The sequence below is a fragment of the Corvus kubaryi genome, unplaced genomic scaffold, assembly GCF_017639235.1.
Source record: "Corvus kubaryi isolate FWS band 111438036 unplaced genomic scaffold, C.kubaryi_AGA036_p1.0 37394, whole genome shotgun sequence".
NCBI classification, from domain to species: Eukaryota; Metazoa; Chordata; class Aves; order Passeriformes; family Corvidae; genus Corvus; species Corvus kubaryi.
Genome location: NW_024581133.1, coordinates 5,531,866 through 5,552,885, shown reverse-complemented (window position 1 = coordinate 5,552,885; position 21,020 = coordinate 5,531,866). Strand labels below are relative to the sequence as shown.

Below are 21,020 nucleotides of genomic sequence, written 5' to 3'. Positions count from 1 at the left end.
CATGCAGGGACCTCAGCAAGGACATCTCCACCCGTGTGACATGTGGTGAGCACTTGTCATCTTCCCCTTCCCCTGTCCCCAGACCAACTGAAAACTTTTCAAAGGTTGCAGCATCCATTTCAGAGACTCTTCCATGTCTTAAAGAGGCAAGAGCCTCTTTTCTTTGGAAAAAGGACCTAGATATGCAGCCCCCAGCTTTTTGATTGCTTAATTGATTCTATATACCCCATGTTTTCCTTCCAGCATCCTAAATAGTCCTTTTAGTTCTTCATTGTTCGTCTCTTCTAAATATGCACCGCTGGGAATTGCTTCCCTTCAGTCTGGTCTATCTGCATTTTATATATTTAGTTGTTCTTTTTCTAATCTTTTTTTGCAATGCATTCCCTGCAGAACCCTAATCATTTTAGTTGCTCTTCTCTGAATTCCTTCCAAAAGGCGTCAGGCAGAGTGTTTTGCAAATTTGTTCTCGTCCCTTCCGGGCTGCATTTTGACTAATGCCTGTTTCAGTTGTGACGAGACATACCCCACGCAGGCTGCCTGATCAGGGATGCTCAACCTTCATCCCAGCCTGAAGCACTTGGGGGAAGAAAACTCCCCAACTCACAGGGGCTGCAACACAATGCATCTTTGAACTTACAAAACCCAGGCCAGTTAGCAAAGGCATCTGAAATCTCATTAACTCCACTATTATTATTATTATTAGGTTCCTTTTATGCACTGAGTAGACATTTTAATTGCCTGGATGTGGACATGAGCTTGTCTTGTGTGTTTTATGGACTGCAAGCAAAGATTTGTCCCTACGTGCTGCCTACACCCACAGGAGGTATGGCCAGTTTGGAGCTGAGCCCAGGGTAAACAGGATTATCCAGCAGCCCCAAAACAGCTCCTTCAAACCTCTTCTTCAGAGGGCAGCAGGGTCCATCCCTCCATGTGGTCACCCCATGATCACTGAGATTCAGGATGTGACAGAATCATTGCAATGGACCATCAGCATTAAACATCATATTAGATAGACAACCTTTTTCCACCTAAATGATGTCAAAATAGAAGGGGAAAAGCTGCATTTCACAGGAAAGGACCTGTGGGACTGAGAGGTCAGGGACCACAGGTGGGGCCTGTGGCATGCAGAGGTGAGGGGTGACTGCAGAGAACCCACGTGCACTGAGGGTGCTGGGTGGGGGATAACTGGCCACTCTCAAACAATGTTCCTCATCAGCAGAAGGCCCCATAAAGTGTCTAAAGCAGCCTCAGCAGAAACCACATCCACTCCACAGCTTCATTAGCCACTTAAGCCGTTAAAAAATTCATTCTTGTCATCCCATTCCTCTCACACCAGTTTTACTTCCAAGGAAGACTGGGAAGGGCTACCTGCTCTCCTTGAGCAATTACCATCCTCACACAGGAAGCTCCCACATCACCCAAGGCTGTCCCCTTCCTAAAACTTGTCACTTTTTCTTTTTGATATATAATGACTATTTGCACACATCCTCCAGAGTGAAAAGTGACCTCGAAAAATAAAGCTGAAAATGCAAAAAACCACTGTTCTTGCCTAAAACAAAGCTAAGTGCCACAACATTTGCAGGGAACGGTGAGGTGCCCCTGACACATGCACACTTCTGGTTATCCTGACCCAGAGAATCAGCTCCCCACAGATCATTCTGTACAGAGAAAATCCTTCTCTTTTCTCACCTCTCCCACACTGCCTGTCTGTAAACAGCTGGACCCATTTCATTATAACTCACTTCTGCTGCGACTGCTGATTATAAAAGATTGATTTTAATAATTTAGAGCCTGCCCAGCACCACAGCGCTCTGGCCACCAACAAGTATCCAAAATGGCTCTGATACCTGGAAATCTCTCCATTGAAAGCCAGAGCCTCAGATAGCTCAGTAATCGATGTGTCTCGGTGTGGTACCCCAAGAGCTGAGAGAAAAAGAGATGCTGCTGCTCCTCTCCACGCTAATAATGGCACAAAGAGGGCACATTAGCAAACAGCAGCTTCTTCCTTTGAAATCCCCTGCCCTCCTGGCTCCAACAGAGACTAAGAAATGAAGATCTAATCCCTGAGGGGGGGTGCCACTGTGTATTGACTTTAAGGGGTGCAATGCTTTTTATTTTGGCTTTTCAACTGGCAGTTTAAAGGAGAAGGCATTAAATTTTTTCCCAGCATCTAAACCCACGGCAGGAGGACCCCACAGCATCGCCTGCAACACATCCCTGGGTCCCACAGAGCTGGAGATGTATGGGTAAAACAGAATAAACTGAAAGAATAAACACCGTGCACATACACACAAATATGTAAGATTGGATATAAAAATGCTCAGATGAATGCACACCCTCTCAGATGATGCTATCAAATACATTACTCCCCCAAATCCCTGCAGAGCAGTAGACCATCTCCAAGGTCGTATTAGTGTGGAAATAATGTAATTCTATTACCCAGGTTCCTTTTCCCTCTTCTAGTTTTCTCTGTTGATGTTTGCTCTCTTAATTTTAAACACCAGTCGTATATCTTACGGCCCAGCCTGGGACCGCTTTGCTCAAGTGGTAGTAAACACACGGCTTAATTCACTCATTCTCCAGGAAAAACAAAACAAAACGAAAAAAAAAAAAAAAAAAAAAAAAAAAAAAAGGCAGTTTTCCTGCATGAAATACCCACGTCCACCAGTGAGATGATCGATGCAGAGCGTGCTGAAAGCTGTCGTAACTAACTCGGGCTCAGGGAACAACCAGAGCACGCAGGGCGGTATCAGAAAATCCGCACATGCTGCTCTTGTCAGGAGAAAAACATCCACGGGGCTGTAGCTCAGCTGCCAGCAACGTGCTGTGTGAGCCTCCCAGAGCTGGCACTAAGGGGTGTTGGCCAATTCCCTGGGTGAGAAAAATTCTCCAGTCAGAAAGCTGGACAGCAGGGGGAAACAGGGCAGGAGGGGGGAGCAGCCAGCAAGGCAAGCTCCAAAGAGAGAGAGGATGGAGGAGAGTGCAGGCAGGAGCCACTATGGTCGTTCTGCCCCATGGACAAAAATACTGTTCCACACGAGCCCTCTGCCAGCTTCTCCAGAGAGTTTGTCCTTCACAGCAGAGAAGTGCTAAGAGACTTGGGCCCTGGGGGTCATAGGACACAAAACCTCTTGGAAATCTGGCTCCACTTTTCCAGTCCACACCTTACATTCCCCCTTACTGGACACCTGCTCTGCTCTCCAAAGCCTTTTCTAACCCATCTACAAATCGTCCTGAAATTCAGGCCATTGCTCTTTGTCTATTCATCTTCTGAAAACATCTCCAATCTCACATTTTTACCTTTTATTGCCTGCAGAAGGCTCTGATAATGTAACCTCCTTCACACCTCTTCTCTTCTAGCTGACACCATAACAAAGAAGTTGAATTATAACAATCTCCAACAAAGAGAGCAGTAAAAGAGCACAGGAAGAGCTTATCACCAGCAGACACCAGAGATCTGCCAGGAAGATGCATCTCCAAAGACACTTAGACTTCTTCCAAAACTGCCATGCTCCACTTTGTGGCAAGCTCAGACTGACTGAAGGCCATCAAGGCCATGCAGGAGGTCAGCACTCACACCTGCCCTTCAAAGGAGACACCCAGGACAGCATTTCAGGATGTTTTTGCCCTTAGCATGCTCCATCTTTGGGTATCCCAGTCTTTTACCAAGTCTGATGGATGGTCCTGAGGCTCATTCTGCTACCAGAGGTGAGAGAGAGACAGCTCCAAAAGCTTCTGCATCCTCCTAATGAGGAACCTACCCCTCCTGGATGGCTGTGGAGGGAGTCTGAAGTGATTTGTCTCATTAAGCCTCTGCAAAAGCTACTCCAGCATCAAACTGATGAACTGTCCAAGGCAGACGTTTTAGCAGAGGATAAATAAAAACCCAGCCATGGTATTTTAACAGTCTACAAGGCATCATTTCTACCTGGCTGACCCTTAGCCCCTTGCACGCTCTGGATGGCTCATTGGTCTGCTGGTCACAGCAGGGAGCCTGTCTCAGCCCCAGTCTTCTCATCAAGACCATGCAAACTTACCCCCTGAGTTACTGTGAGTAAAGCCCTTTTTCTCCAATGAAACACTTTATTTTTAAGTACCATCCCCTGCTCCCATCATACACACCCCAGCACTCGTTAGACATTAAACCCAGGATTGACGAAGGATGTTAGTGGAATTTCAGTAGGATTTGTCTATTAATTCCCTTTGCTACTTTTTCAACTCCTATGCTTAGAAAAATGCTGGCACATATGTACTTCTCAACAGGTGGCCAGTAATGAAATTATCTGCCAGCTGGTTTCTCAGTAAAGCTCAGCTAATCTGGTAAGAGGAGCACCCCCAACCAAAAAAAAAAAGTACCACTGAGATGGCAGGTCTCAGAGCTGCTGTCACAGCTGATGGAGGCTGGAACACTCGTGCATCCTTGGGTCCTCCCTCCTCCAGAAGTGCACACGCAGCATCTCCCCACCTCCCAGCCCACATTTCCCATGTCTGAGGCAAAAGGAAAAGCAGAGCCGCAGCAAAAGCCTGATCCGTGCATTTGTGATACACCCCAGAAATGGAAAAACAACCTCAAACAGATGAGAACATGTCGTTTCTTTATCCTCTACGAGCCAATATTTACTAGAAACATTTCCCTCAGCCTACAGCTTCTAGGAAATTACAGCTTGATACGCCGAAGATTTTATTTTGTACCACAATGTGTTTGACCCCCTGCTCTTCAACAGCTGCAGCAAGAGGCGTGAACACAGAGCCTGCAGTGCTTCTCTTCACTCAAAACACATGCAGGAGTGTGCACTCCTATTTCCAGGCTCTAAATGTATACGTTTAAACTCAAATCTTCAAACTGTAATAACTCAGGAAGGTATTGAGATGGTTGTGTTGAATCTGATCTGACTGTGATGGAGACACGAGGTTAATAACTGTGGGCTTCCACACAGTTTCCCCTGCTCTGCATTAGCAGAGGTTTGTGTATTTTGCATCTGTTCCACCCTTTCTTAATCAAGATAGTCATATATACCTTCTTGATAACTTAACCTGACAGGACTGTACTGAACTGTGTATCAACCAAACCTCTTTATCAAGAAAACATCTTCCAGTAAAACTTTCAAGGGCTGCAGGCTGCACAGTGGAGCCACATCCGTGGGTAACGCATCTCCCATAGCTACTGTCGTACTAGACCAATAAAAGAAATTGAAATTCAGCCACCAACCTTCCATCTCCCACACCACTAACCAAAATGGGAAACACTTGCTGCTCCCTCCTCTCTCCAGCCTCCTCCTGCCTTCCCCATTCACACCCCAAAAAAAGCCAGAAGCACTGCTTTCCCTCCTCCTCCACTGATCAAGGCATGCCAGCATGCTTAGGAAATCATTAGTGCAAAATCCAGCCAAGATTATTTATCCTTACAGAGCCTGCCCAATGGCAAACCTCCCTCCAGCCACTCCTGGGCTCTGAAGCTCCACATAGACAAACAGGCACCTACCACCAGCTATTAACAGCTTCATAAAGCCTCTCCCCACCTTTATCTCCCCCCTCCATGCCTGTGCTCCATGGGAGAAGAGAGAGGAGTCTCCTCCTTCCCTACCTGCTTTGGTAAGGGTAACATGAAGAATTTGTCCAGGAAGAGCCTGGACTGCTGCGCTGCCTCTCCCTCATCCTTCCACACACTCATTTCTTCACCTCTCCCAGCCTGGAACTTCCCAACATCTTTGTATGTCATAATGCACTGCAGATACTGATGGTGCAAGGGCCATAAAATCTTCAGAATTTGTGTGCCGTAGAAGAGAGTTCAGAGGTCAGGAAGCACACAGGGCCTTGTATGTACATGCCAGCTTAGCACTGACATCTGATAGTAAAACACTTGGAAATGGCTCCTGGGAAAAGCACTCAAGTGCTGAGTTCAGAATTTAAGGTTCTCCACTAAGAATGGAGGATGTTAGAGGATCCTGAATTTGTACCAATGCCTGATGGCTTTGAAAACCATAAATTTTGTTTTTGTTAAAAAAAAAATATATAAATTTAAAGGTAAAGCCTGATCCAGGGATAATATATACATTTTTGCCACTGGTTGGAAACCAAGATTCATCCTCAAGGCACAGATTCAGACAGCATATTGCCTCCCTGCCTGCATCCAGGAAGGTTTCCAAAGGCAGGTATCAACGCAGAGCAGCACAGCAACCAGGAATTTGAACTAATGTACCTTTTGCAAAAGGAGAGCTTGCACAGCTTTCTGCAAGATGTCTAATAGGAGGTAAATAAATGCCAGGTTTTGCCTCAATGAAAAAACAAAATAAGATATTAAAAAAAGAGAGGCACCTGGCAAGCATTCAAAGGCCCAGTAGCACAATCCTAGTAAAATACTCAATCAACAAAATTTAATAGCACATCTCCTCTTTTAGCAGAAAACCAGAATCTCATTCCTTTCTGGCAGATCAATGCAAAGCCTGCCCATAAGGCTGGTCCCAGAGTCCCCCGCTAAAACTCTGGCAAAGCTCTGGCAGGGACAAACCCAAGCGAGCTGCCCTTTGCTGAAGCATCCCAGAACATAACACCCATTTCAGCTTCTCCGCTGGGATGCGCTTAAGAAGAAGTGACTTTTTGTGGTGCAACCTGATCACCACCAGTTCAGCAGGACTTAAATCAATGCCTTTACCTATACCTATCAAAAGGTAGGAAAGTGCCTTGCTTTACCCTTACGACTTCAGCTTTAATATGCCAGAGTGGAACCCATGTGCTCTGCTGACGAGGGGTTTTGGCACACGCTGACATCCCATTAACTCCGATACCACGTTAACAGACAGCAGCAGCCAAGAAGCTACTTGAAATCCTTAAGCAGAGAGAATAAGTCCAAATCGGCCCTAAATACACCAGCAGCATAATAAATTTAGGCAGAAAAGAAACATAGTGGAAACAATATGTTTTGGTTTTAGGAACTAAATAACAATATAAAAAAGGGAGAATTATCTAAAATCCTGCTGCCCTGTAGCAGGAGGGTGGAATGGGATTTCTGCAGACACTCAGAAGGAAAAGGCTGTATCTAATTTCCATTTCTATCACAATTCCTTAGATCAAGGGAGATTGAGAACAAACAGGATATAGAAGAATTAATACTCCTTAAATATAATTAAAGCATAAACCAAAAAAAAAAAAAAAAAACCAAAAACAAAAACAGAGAGAAAGAAAATTAAATTGTGGTTAAAACAGCTACGAAAATTATTACTGGAAAATTCGGAAGTATTTCCTCTCTTTGCCCCACACGGAGGGACAGACCTGAGCAGGATACTCAGAAAAAACACTCAGCAGCCCAAAAGGCATGAAGTCTTATTACCAAATGCTGCAACCAATTTAATTCCAGGCTGAGAAACTTGTCAAAAAGGCAGAAGCTCTTTAAATCTGTAAAGACTTTTCCCTTTATGTATGCATGTATGCATAAAACTTGTATTTGTTATCCTGGTTGGTATGAAGAATAAATTAATAAAACTAACTTTAAATTTGTAGTAAAAAGTCAAAGGAAAAAATTTATTTAAGAGCCTAAATGATAGTAGAATCAAGAGGATAAAGCAGTTGGTCTATAAAAACAAATCATGCTGAACTACTTTCAATGCCTTATTTTCCCCTGATTGAATTACAAAATTAGCCAATGAAGACTGGAATATATTTGATAACGTCTCAGAGAAAAACTTTCTTGTAAAATTAACTCAAACTGGCTTGGATATGAGCACTTCCATACTAATATAACAGCAAATTTGATTTACATGCCTCTTCCGTGCTAGTGCCAGTCTGGGTGGCATAACTCTGTCAAAGCTTTAAGCCAGTCCACCAGGCAATATGTGTCTATGTAAGGGATCAGGTGGGACCATCATAACTTCTGAAGCCACCACTGATACGGAGGCTCAATGACTGAGCAGAGCAGGCTCATTCCCACCAGCTCAGCTGCCTTCTCCCAAGTCAAGAGGCCCCAAAGGCACAAAGTCACAGGGGCAGTGCGGCCCTTAGCCAGCAAACATGGGCAGAAGTAAGAAAACCAAGATGTAAACTTCAAAAACATTAAGTAAAAACAAGTTTTGGTGATAAATCACCAATTTATTGGGAGGCACAAACCTGGAAAACAGTAAATGTCGAGGTGGGCTGGTGGTAACCACAGGCTGCAAACAAATTATGAGTCTGCAGGGGAGCAGGACAGTGGGACCACGCTCTGTACAGGGAGGAGGTGTCCCCATCCAGCACTAGGGAACCAAAACTGGGGTTATCCTCAACCCTCCTGGGCACAGGGACAGGAGACTCACACCAGGCAGCTTTGGCAAAGGGCAACAACAAAAAATGTGATGGCAGTGCTGGAAGGACTGGGCTGGGATGAAGCAGGGTTTGCATCCATGCCCTTTTTTAGCACTGCAGAAAGAGCCAGCTGCAACAGCCCCAGGGATGTACAGCCAGGAGGATGGGAAGCAAAAGAAGGTAATGAGTTAACTTAAATAAACAGACTGAGCAGTTCTCTGCCAGCAACCTTCCCTGCCCCTGGGTCCAGCCCAGAGCACCTTTGGTGACCAGCACAGAGACCCTGCACAACACACATCCTCCTGACAGGTCTCAGCAGCCAGTACCCCAGCACTGCTCCCCACCAATAGAAGGAGTGGCTGCCCTGCCCTGCCGTGCCAGAGTTCCTTACCAGCTACTCAGGCCCTGCTGCTGTATCCCACTGCTCTGTGCACAGGGGCAGTTGTGGGAATTTACCCAGAAACCAAATGAAAAAAAATGTTAGAGAAATTGATTAAGAAATTAATAAGAATAAATATTGATCATAGACCATTGTTACCTCAAAATTATAGGGTTTTGGTTTTTTTTCATATCATTACTACAGTTACTTTGGGCAAAGACATGCTCTGCTTTTTGTATGGACCATGCACCTGCTCATTGGGGGAAATTTGGCTCTGTTTTGCTCTTTCCAAAGCAGTGGCCCAGTGGAAGCTCAGGAAGCCCTAAGTCAGACTCGGGGCATCCCTGGATGCCAGGAGATGGTGCCAGGAGGCTCCTGAGCAAGAGATGAGAAGATGTGGCCAGAATCTCCTGCACTGCTGCGCAGCCTAGGAGAAGGAGAGGGAGATATCGGCACCTTCAGGGTGAGGATCTCCAGGTCTGATTCCCATCACTCCTCAGCATGGTGAGAAATGTGTCTCAGCCCCAGGGCAGCAGTGTCTTTACCTGCCTCCCGTGTGCCAGCTCCACTCAGTGTAATGATTACTAAGCCCTGACAGCAGATATGAAACCAATGGACACAGCTCCACAGGCGAGCGCTTCGGAAGCTGCCGCGATGGCCCTGCTCACAGGTTTTCATTATCCATCTGGAAAATTGGGGATGTCACCAGAGTTTTTAGAGCACCAAGATGAAATCATCTTGTCAGCAACAAAAAGACCACTTCTCCCCTGTATCCCGACCCCAGCAGCCGCCTCAGCACCGCAGGCTCCTGCAGGAGCGGCCGGTGTTTCACCAGGACACGGAGGAGCCAGGGAGCCCCTCTGGCACTGCCCGCCCTGGAGCTGCTGCAGCACCAACATCTCGGCCCCTACTGTGTGAATTGAACTATGCAGAAAAAACAGAGTGAAGGAAAACAATGTTTTTGCTCTCACACTAAATCACAGCCTCTTGTCCGACTCTTGACTGCGTTAGGCTGGGAAGAGCTTGCAGATTGCTGGGGAGGATGAAGCACGTGCTGGGACAGAGAGAAGATGGAGATGGAGATAGCTTGTTCAGGCGGAATGACAAGCAAGCCAAAGAGTTTTTAATCCAAAACCCAAGCAGACACATGCCTTTTCTGTGCTGTAATTGTATGATTTTTCACCCTCTGCAGTTTTTGAAGCTGTGCACTGCTCTGGTTTGAGCAGCATTGAAGGCAGATGTGGCAAAGCTACCTGCCCAGAGACTGTGCTTCTCAATGGGTATCTGATCCAACATGGCTTTTTCCTCATTTTTGATAGGGAAAACCCCTTGCTGGTCACTAAGTGAGGTCTTTCACCAAGATCAGAGGGCAGCCAGCAGAGCCACAAAACCTCCCCAACACCAAGATTCATGAGATGCTGGGCTGCAGTGTCAGGGTCCTCATGTGAAACAGTCCCTTCCCAAAGAGGCTGGTAACTCCTGCAGCTGCAGGGTCAAAGCAATGAAGAAAAGCTTTTCTGGGGCTACCAGATTCCAGCAGATACAGGGAGCAAAAGCGCTGTGAGACACACAAGATGCCCAGCTCCAAGCCCTTCTGCCACAAGCCTGAGAGCAGAGGGGAGATCCTGCAACACAGCCTGAGTGTGGAGCAGAGCACATTGAGAGCTGAAGAGTTTTTTGGGTGCGCTGGGCATCATTCCCAGCATGGTGCCCCCCAATCACCCTGAGAGCAGCCATGTCTCATACAAAGAGTCCAAAGAAAGACCTGTGGCCAGTTTGAGTGACATCCTGAGTCCTTTTCCTGAACCACAAGACAGGTTCAGGGCAACAGATTATCCCCTCTATTCTACTCCATTTCCCAAGGCCATGGCATAAATTGAAGACTCCTGTCCCAAACTGAAATTGGATTATAACCCTGCTCCTCAGACACAAAATATGGGACTCCAAATGTGTTTTATTTCTCCTGTGCACAAATTAGTACCCAGCTACTTTTGTGTACAGGCATTATCTTCTGGTCCATTGATTTTTAATAGCATGGTTGAAATTAGATGCCTGAGCATCCCACTTCCATCAACAGATGCTAAATACTGGTGCTGCTGATGGAGGTTTTGGAACTGTGCTGGACACAGACAGGCTTGCTATTGCACCACAAGAAGTAGGAGTTGGAGATGGAGCAAGCCCATTAGATCATCAGATGCTCCAGTGCTCTCTACAATTTGCTTCCCTAGTGCTTTTACCAGTCAAAGCTTGAGCAGCCCAGGTGACAGCTCTTATCCATTCCCTTGCCAGGTTATTCCACTGCCTCCAAATTTCTAGGCACTCCTTCAAGCACACCCAGCTCAGGTTCAAAACCAAGCAGCACTTTTCTCTTTCTTCTCTCCGTTTGCCTTCACCACTGCCAAAGGTTTCCCTTAGCAATCCTGCCATTAACATCTCAATCACCTGTCCCCTGAAAGTGAAAAGCTCTCGTGCTCCAGGGGTTAAGGACAGAGTGACAGATCTCTGCACCCTTGGATAAACACCACATAAATGAACTAAAATCCTACAGCAAGTCACGAGGAAGAAGAGGTGATAAACTCACCAGGGACATCCTCCCTGAGGACTACTTATCAGCATTAGCAGTAGCAAAATCTTTTTCAAAGAATAATTGGACAAGTGTAGTACAGACCAACCACAATTAAAATATTAATTGAAGTCCTTTGCTTCTTCCAACACTGCCCTGCACCTTATTAAAGCCACATCAAAGTCAACATCCAGTTGTCTGGTTGTTGGCTGCCTGCAGAGAGGCACACGAGAGTGCACAGAACACAGAGCTTGTGGAGATGGTGGGTCTTCATCAGACTCAGTTATATTGGTGAAACAAAAGAGCTTATCCTGCTGCTGTATGTGGTACCTGTTCTGGAGATCAACAGAATTGTTCTGGCTCTGTGTTGTCATTCCAACATCTTTCACTAAAGCAAAGCCATGTGATGACAGACAGACACCATCAGAACAAGCAGCAAACAGAGGCTGGAGCCATGGAGGCAAGGAATGGGCAGGCAGGAGCATCAGTGCTGTGGAGAGGAGCCCCGTGAGGATCAGCATCTTCTGCACGGTCCTTGGGGGAGGCTGGTGAGGTGACTGAGCCTGGGCAATCTCACAGCTGTGGCAAAGACGGGTGCAAGCTCTGGGATGAGGACTTGGGGCAGTCCAGCGGCTCCTGAATGGCGAGTGGGTGAAGGACATCTTCCCAGCCCTACGGTCTGAGGGAAGCAGCCATGGCTCATTCTCACCCTCTCACTCCTACAGGTTTACACAAAGGCAGAAACCAGCACAGAGCCACAGCAACCAGCATCCCCAGCACTGCCAACTGTTAATGCTGTGCTGGGGAAAAAGCTGATGCTCTGAGACTGGAACAGGGACACTTCAATTAAAAAAAAAACTAAACAAAAAACTAAATAAATGCCAGCTTCTTGCCAGCACCTCAGCTGGGAGTTCACCTGATGCAGGATCTCAGGTAAGATGAGGTTCAATCACGCAGCTTTTAACACCACAGCACGAGAAGTGTTTGTGAAAGTCCGTGAGGAGACACTGCTGATGCTGAGCTGCCCTGGGCAAACACCAGCTCTGCCATGGGGGTCCCTCAGGGCAAGTGGTGAACCTGGGGCCGAGCACCCAGACGGACACTGGAGCAAACACGGACACCCCGAGTGAGGGAGGTCATGCACAGGGAGGAAAAGCCTGCAGGAGCATGGTGTGAAGGAGCCTTGGGGCTTCTTGGGTCACCTGAAAATCACTGATCTGTGTTGTTTTTTGGTTTTTTTAACTGCTTTCAGCAGTGGCCTAAAAAAGACACCTGGGTTTTGTAAAAGCAACCGAAATAAATAATGGCTGGTCAGTGCACTTTACATTTCCTTTATAAATAACCTATTAATGCTTCTGGGAGTGGGAAAATGTTTTATTTCTAGATCTAAACAAATCCTGACCTTTTGCAAACCGTTTCACCCGCAGGGTCTGTCCATGCCAAGGGTGGCCCCCTGCTCCTTCAGACAGCGGCACAGAACAGTGTGACCTTCCAAGCCTTCACCTGACCAACACCACCTGGGACTGAGGGACAAGGGCTGTGAGCGTTTAACTGCTGGAGTGAGAGTGGGCCTGCCTTTGCAAAGAGGAGAAGCAGAAGCCTGTCACAGTCACAGCACCTCAGGGGACAGGTGGGATCTCTCAAAGGTTTGCCAAGGAACCCAGGGTTTCATAGCAGCTGTCCCTTGCTGCCACCATACCAGTTACAGGCTGCATGGCACAGCAGAGGGTGAGACACTTGCCACAGAATCATTAAAGCTGGAAAAGATCTCTAAGATCATTAAGTCCAACCATTAGCCTAACACCACCAGTTCTAGCACTATACATGTCCCTAAGTGCCACATCCACATGCTTTTTTAATGCTTCCAGGGACAGTGATTCCACCCATTCCTTGGGCAGCCAGTTCCTGGAAGAAACCAAAAAACTAAATTTCTCCTAATATCCAATCTAAACCTCCCATGGTACAACTTGAGGACTTGTCCTCTTGACCTGTTGCTTGTTACCTAGGAGAAAGGACTGACACTGACCCCCACCTGTCTACAACTCACTTTCAGGTAGTCATAGAAAGCAATATTCAGTAGCTCAAAGAGCTTTATGCTTTATCACCTTGAAGGCATTAAATAAATAAATATAAAAATAGCACAGCCTGCACTTCAGCAGAGTATAAACAGGTATTTATAGAAGGAAGCCCCAGTGAAACCACATGCCCTTTCAATCCACTTCCCAGGCAAATAAATCCAAGTAATATTGAGGAGTAGAAGTATATCAAGGGTATTTGCAAACAAACTGAAGGATACCAGCAAGGAGAAGCTCTGAATTCCATCACTCCCATGCAGCAGCTCATCCCATGCTCGGATGTTTCAGGGGGTCTGCACATCTCAGAGCTGCCTCAAAGAACACAACAGCTATGGGTTCCCATTTCCAGTCCACTGCTCTGGAGAGCCACACATCCCCAAATCCCTGTGATTAGCCATGGCTGCTAATGGATGTATGGCTGTTTCTCTCCTGTAGCTGTGCCAGATTGATAGTGCTTTGCTCTTTCTTCCTGCTCCCACTCCATGGCAGGCTCCCAGGAGGAAGGAATGAACAGGCCCTGATCACAGATTTCCTGAGCAACTAACCCTTAATGTACAGGCTCTCCAAGCTGCAGAGGGTTTGTTCATGCCTATACAACAAATAATCAGGAGGGGGGTAAATAAAATCGGTGCATGACTGTAGCCAGTCTTGGCCAAGGCAACATGGGACAGAATTAAGCCTCATCTGAAATGCAGGTCATGGCTCTGATAGATATATATATTTTTCCCTCCCTTTGAAGCTGTAGCAATAATTGCATAATGAAGGAGAGAAAAAAAAAAAAAAAGAAAACTAAAAAAAGAAATGAAGAACCCAAATCAACAAAAGCAAAAAGCCAGGCAGCAAAGATATCTTTGCAGGAGCTGCTCCTCCTGAATTAGAACTCTGGAATTGTTCTGCAATCGACTCAGTGGACAGTAACCATCTGTTTATGGAAAAAAATGTTAATAGCCCCCAATCATAATCAAATAGGCAGCTGCTTTAAGTACCTTTTAACTAACACTAAATTACAATGGAACAACTCTGCAAGTATTTCTGACATTCACATGCACATCAGCAGTGCCAGCACTTTGATCAGGGCTATTAGAGCAAATATCAAATAAACTGATAGTGATGGGATTCCTCAAACATTACAAAAAGCGTGGGCAGTGTGTGTTTACTGTTCACTCGGTTCTCCCCCACCTCCTTGCTGTTTCTGCTTATTCAGAAAGAAAACACATATATGCACGTGCACACACGTGAACACCACCCACCACAGCAGACCCCGTGAAAGCCTGATCCCCTGCGTTTTTCTGTCCAAGCCTGAGTTTCCATATGAATTCTCCAATGCCCAGAAAGGCTTGAGGCATTTTTATCAGCTGGACATCACCTGGTTTGTCATTCTGCTCTTTCCATGATCCCTGTAAAGGCATCATCTGTAAGTCCCTTCCCTTCTCCTCTGGGTGGAACTGGGCAGCAGAACCAGAAGCTGCAGCACAGAAAGGGGAAATCCAGGCAGGCAGAGCTGTGCAGACACACTTGCATGTGTGCAGAGAGGCAGCATGATCACACGCTTATTTCTTTAGGAAATCAGATTAAAAACCAGTCGACTCTTTGCCAGCTGTAACCAAGTCTGAACCATTAGCTGGCACTGGCTCCACCCGAGGAAGAAAACCTTGTTTGGACAATGGAAGTAGTTTTTCATCTCAGAGCCTGGAAAACAGTTAATCTCAGCAAAACTACAAGTGTTCTTGTCTCTGGATTTTCTCTAGCACCTTTCTCTGCATATCTGAGCTAACTCCATTTGGGTTTTATTGAAGTTGTGCAGCACCAGGAATACATCACACAGATATGCATGAGCACACCTCCTTCATCCCGAGGCACTTGCAAATGTAACAGAAAACAAGTAAAGGGAGAATATATTTCAGTCCATCAACATAAGTATTTACAGTCTCCATCACTGTGCCATCCAAACGTTTTGTATGCCCCAGATATTTTCTGTGCCATTGTTATTCTTTCATGAAATTTAATTTTTCTTAGTCCTGGGGCTTGCATGTGGCTTTTTTATTATACTACAAAATTTCATTTCCTGTCATCTGCTGAGATTAAACTTGGATTGGAAGACACCATTTACGAGGGCTGCAGTGACAAGCCTGAGCCCAGCAGGTGAGGTGTAAAGCCCTCCACCTTGGGTGGGCAGTCAGGGAACGTGGGACACCGGCCCTGGAGCTGGAGCAAGCAGCGACTGAGAGTGGGATATTGGGCTCCTTACTCCCAATGTGGTCTATCCCATCCAAAAAAAACCACCTCCTTGGGACACACAGTAAACCGAAGGACTCCAACTTTCAATTTCTTGCTTGGTAATACCCTTTTCTTTTTCCCACACTAATACGAGGCTTTAAAAAGCATCCCAGCCGCCCCTCTGGATACAACGCCCTTCAGCAAGTGGCTGCATTACTGCAACTTCAACGAGTCTCAGTTTTAACATTCACTTCTCCCAGTGGTTTTCCCTCCGCTGCCTCTCTGTTGCTCATGCAACGCCACTTCTCACAAAAAGGAGCTTTGTTTGCCATTTCCCCGCCGCCTCCAGCGCCCCAGCTCCAGCGATCTCCCGGCCCCCCCCAGCTGCCTCAGCCCACCCCCGTTCCCTCCCAGCTCCAGCAGCCAAAGCCGACAGGCGGCCAGAAAGGGGATCTGACCTCCGCCGTTCCCTGTTAATGAATGCCCTCTCCGGAGGGAGCACGGGAAGGCGAGAGGGATGGATGGCCCGGAGCCAGGCTGGGCGAGCTCAGCTGAGGAGCGCAGCGCGTCAGAGCCGCTCTCAAAGGGGCTTTTGTTGGTGCCAGCGCTGCAGCCCGGCGAGGGCTCCGCTGGCTTTCCCACCGCTCCGCTGCTGCCGGATCGGGAACCGGCTCTGGCAGGACTGTGGTGCGGTGCTCCGAGGGTGTGCTACCAGCCAGAAGAGGACAGAGGTGGACACACCATCCTCTCGTAGTCCTCTCCCAGCGCACGTCCCTCAAGACACGAGTTTCTTTTCGGCAAAGGCAGCTGGGATGTTGGACACTTGGCAGCCTGGTTCTAAGGCTGGTGGGCAATCCAGCAGGCTGGCCCAGGGAGCCTTCCAAACCCAACGTGACATCCAACTTTGTCAGTCCACGTTCACCTCTCTCTAGGAAATAAACCATCTGCTTAGCGCTAGGAGAAGCAGAAGGAAAAAGATGTACCCAGAAGGACTCATGAGGTACTTTAGGTAACATGTCCAACACGAGCACACAATGTTCTGCACCTGACAAAATCAACAAGAAAAACCTGCTCCTGCAGGCCTGCCAAGCTGGGATTTCAACAACAAGTGGCAATATATCAGCTGGCAACAAACAGCTCCTGAATCAGGGACTCACTTTCCCAAAAAGACTCAGGGTCTGGGTTTTTTTGTTTTTTTTTTTCCCTTAGTAAATGATAACATGCTGGGTGCCATAAAGGATGCCTCCTGCCCAAGAGTTAACTGAGCAGAGTAGAGTTTGGGCTGTGTGTGTAGGCTGTCCATGGTGGTGCCTACAATAATTGTGACTTAATAAAGAGTTATCTCCCTGGTTTTGGAGATGTATTTATCTTCTGCCAACTCCATCTCTCCAAGCAACGTCAATAAAATTTGTAGAAAGTGTGAAGGGTTGTGGTTTCCTATCAGAATTGGAAGAAACACAACATGATGAGGAGGAAAGCAGACTTTTCTAGCTAAACAGTTTTGCCTCTAATTACACACACAAGGGCCCATCATGGCACCTCTCTGGTTTCTGGGAATGTAGAAAATCCACTGACATGCTTATCCAAACACCTCTAAACACATACACACATCTGTTCACCAAGACTGGTTACTCACATCAGGCTCACTTCACTCCTCTTTGATTCTTCCACCAGTCAGATGTTACTTTTCCTTTTTATATTTGTATCTCAAAGCTCCATCAGTGGCACGTGCCCAAGCACTTCCAAAGTGTTCTGACAAATCCCTCCAGAAGGCACATAACATCATCCCAGTTTTACAGATGGGGAAATTAGAGCAGAGACAGAGGTTAAGACAGCTAATTGCCTGTGGCCACTAAGTGAGTCAGTAGAAGAGCTGGGAATTGATCCCAGGAACCATGTCTTCAATTCCTCTACTCCACCCACCAGTCAGTACACTCCACCAGATGGTTTTTATCATTGGACATATGGACTAAATATTCCTAAATTGGTGTAGAAGATTCACTATTTAATTAAATGTCCTGTCTTCTACCTCCATAGGATGCATAGGAGAAACCCCAGCCAGAATCCCATCTGGACCCACTCAGGAAATGTCTACATAAAGAAAACAAAGCCCTAGGCAAGCACAAGGAACATTCCCAAACCTATCAACCTGCCCTGCAGCACAGACCACAGCAAGGCCAGGAAATAGGCAGTGACTCAGGAGCCTTGGGAGAAGCTTGTGTTTGTCAAAGCCTGGCTTCAAACAGTGCATGCATGAGCCACCAGTTAGGCTGAGAACAACTTTATCATGTGAAGGCTCTTCCTTCAGCCTTCACTGGGCACCACCAACGCTGCCCAGCTGGAGATACCAGCAGAGTCACAAAAAGCAGACGGCACAGAATCATCTACTTCTGGCATTGGCTCTGTCACATCACAGAGCTAGTGTTGGTAGGACAGAGACCAGTTCTGCCTGGCAAACATCAGACACCTTCTCACTTCCCAGTCACTATCAGTGACACCTGAAATAAATTTCTAAAGTCATTATTCATGACAAAAAGGAGGAAACCTTTCATCAGAGAGTCATCAGAAAGACCTTCCATACCACTGCCTTCCCAGTATGGACATAAAGTGACAGCAGCACCTCGGTCCCCATTCACAGATAGGCACAGAGTGGCTGCACCTGCTTTCCCAACAGAACTCAAGCCAATTTCACATCCTTCTGTCCCCCCTTCACACCCCAGCCAGTGCAGGGGAAGCCTGTGCACCACCAAGTCCATAAAACAGATTTCACCCAAGACCATGCTGTCCTGAACACAATGCAGGGCTGGAGGGAGCAGGCTCAAAGCTCTCCTGGACAACCTGTGTGCTGATAAGGAACACACATCCACACTTCTGCCCACAGAAGCACACACAGCTGAGAACCACCAGCCCGTTTATCTCCACTACTCTCTCAACAAACAGAGGAGGGCTACACTCCCTTTGGAAGGCTTTGCATTGTAGGAATAAAGCCACAACACCTTTCCACGTGTGCTCTAAGAGCTGGGCAATCCTGGAAGGTGTCTCCTGCTAGGGGAAAGCAACTGCACCTACCTTTCATCCCAAACTTGGACCGCCGGCCATACTTGTTGATCATGATAAAGAGGACGACCAAGAGGACACAAGCAAAAGCTGCCAGCCCCACTGCTATGGAAACCTGGAAGGAAAAAGCCTTAGAGTCAACACAGAGGAGTTTGGGAGTCTAAATCAGAAACACAGCACCTCCTTGCCCAGTTAACCTTTCTATCGGCTCACACCATCTGCTGCAGCCCTGTGGATATCAGCTATGGAGGAAAACACAAGTTAAAGCAGCAGGCTTTGGCACAGCTTGGAGGCATTACAGGCTTTTTGCAGGACTGGGAGGTCTGGGATTTTCCTATCAGTGATGCTGATCTGGCAACCAGTTTTCCCCAGCCTCTCACTCCAGATATCTGCAGGGAAAAAAGACCTCTGCTCCAATGCCTGTGCTCTCCCTTCACTGCATCACATCCCAAGCCTCCATTTCTGACATCACCTCTTTGCCATGACATTACAACACTAAGGCTATTCAAAGCTCAGCTGGGAACACAGTTCTGCCTCCATCCAAACATCCCTCAGGACAGAGTGAGGGACAATAACACACCACACAAAGAAAACAGAAGAAATTAAGTAGAACTAAGGGATTTTCCCCTGTAAAACCTCTGAGTTTTCAAAAGCCTCTAACGGTTCCCTATTTATTGTAATTTTACTAGTAAATATTTATAGTACAACAGTGTCCAAGTTCTTCACTGGAGCTGTGGTTCCACTGTGGCAGTGTACAAGCAGAGAAAGAAAACCTCCTTGCCCTAAAGGGTTTACAGTCCCAGGCTTATTTTAATATTTATGAATATTTATTCCTTCAAGTCTTTGCTTGAAATACTTTTATTGCATTGATGTAAACAACAATTTCTCTGGCATGTGTCCAATTGTTCTGTACTAGGTCTAGTGATGCATTTAGACTTTGCTTCCTTTTACAGAACTGTATTCTGCTATAACAGAAAATACATCACTTAACTAAGAAGAAGTAATTTCATTTTGCAATCCTTTTCCCCGTTGTTGGTACATTTGTTATGATATTTTTAAATTTTTATTTTACCGCACTCTATTTTCATCCCCAGCTTGTTTTCTGTGCTTTATATTTAATAATCAGTGCACATTATTACTCCAGCCTCACTGTTCAAAGCTTCTACTTCAGTTAAAGGAGGCTTTCTCTTGGATGAGAACTGAAGCCAAGGTGGACTGAGTTTTGCTTGTTCTGTTGACACTTTGTGGATTTCAGTATCTTAAAACTTTCATAGAACTAGAGCAATTGTATAACATGCTAATTTTTTTCTTCTAATACTTATACACACTTTTTTTTTTCTTTTTTCTACAGGGATTCTGCAGAAGAAAGACAATTCTGAGATCAGATAAGCCCTAGACTTACTTTCCTTTTTCATTTTAGGCATGCCTCCCACAGCAGGAGAGAGGGCAAAAAGACAATGACAGAATTGAACCAAACTAAACCCGAGTCCCTCACCAGGCTAAGCTTAACAGATCAATAACAGTCCAAAACACAATTGCCTGTTTGTTTGTTCTCTGGGTGCTACTTTTTTAGAGTGATAATTCTTGACCCCGCCAGCAGTGACTTCACAGGATGCCTTGTTTTCAAAGGGTTCCCTGGTTCCACACTGCAGACTCAAGAGGATCAGATGGCTTGTGTCAGTATCTTACCTGCCCGGCACAAGCCACAAAATCCTTCTGATTGCTGTCTTGAGTCATAAAGGAAGATATTTTCCTTGCAAACATCTCAAAACAGCAGAGAAGCACAAATACTGAGTCATTATCAACAAGGAATGAATGCAAAGCAGTTCTGCAGAGAAGAGACCAGGACTCACCCCAAAAGTGTCCTCCTCTGGTTTGTGGGTCACAGTGATCGGTGGGGTGGGACTCACTTCATAATCACCGACTGAAACCAAAACACCAAAGACACAAAATTCAGTGTGGCTCCCATGGGACTCCCACGGCACATTCCAACAGCACTGCCTGACCTAACGAGATCCAGCTCACCCCTAAAAGAGGCTGCAGCTTTCTGTTTCAGAAGGCACAAATCAACCATCAGAGAGCTCCCTGTGCACACCAGCAGAGAAAGCACAGACCAGCACCGTGCCGATGTTGCTCCAGTGTCACAAATGAGAAACATTTGGGTGCCCGCTGTCCTGGAATGAGTTCCCACCACCCTTGAGCCCTCTCCTAGTTTTCACAAATCTACTGAGCTAGGTGGGGTTAAAACACAACTGACTCCAGCAAAACTTGATCTGAAGAAACAGTAACTTGAATGCTTTTTGTGGTGTGTGATGTGTTTTGGGGGGTGGAGGGAAGAATCTGTTGAAGAAACTTGACAGAATTGAGTCCTGCTTCTTATCCCAGCTCACAGCAGAGATGTTGTTGGGGACAGGCCAACCTGCATCAAATTAAGATCCCTTTTGCTACACCACAA

At 46.4% G+C, this 21,020-nt stretch overlaps 1 protein-coding gene across 3 annotated transcripts in view; it reads right to left on the bottom strand.

The window, feature by feature from the left end:
• Window positions 1-21,020, bottom strand: part of NTRK3 (neurotrophic receptor tyrosine kinase 3) — a 219,303-nt gene that overhangs the window by 127,912 nt on the left and 70,371 nt on the right. For all 3 annotated transcript variants that reach the window (XM_042039738.1, XM_042039739.1, XM_042039740.1), the window contains 2 exons: window positions 20,419-20,489; window positions 18,578-18,680 (listed from right to left, as the gene is read on the bottom strand). In XM_042039738.1, the coding sequence (XP_041895672.1) occupies window positions 18,578-18,680; window positions 20,419-20,489 (174 nt within the window). The remainder of the gene's footprint in view (window positions 1-18,577; window positions 18,681-20,418; window positions 20,490-21,020) is intronic.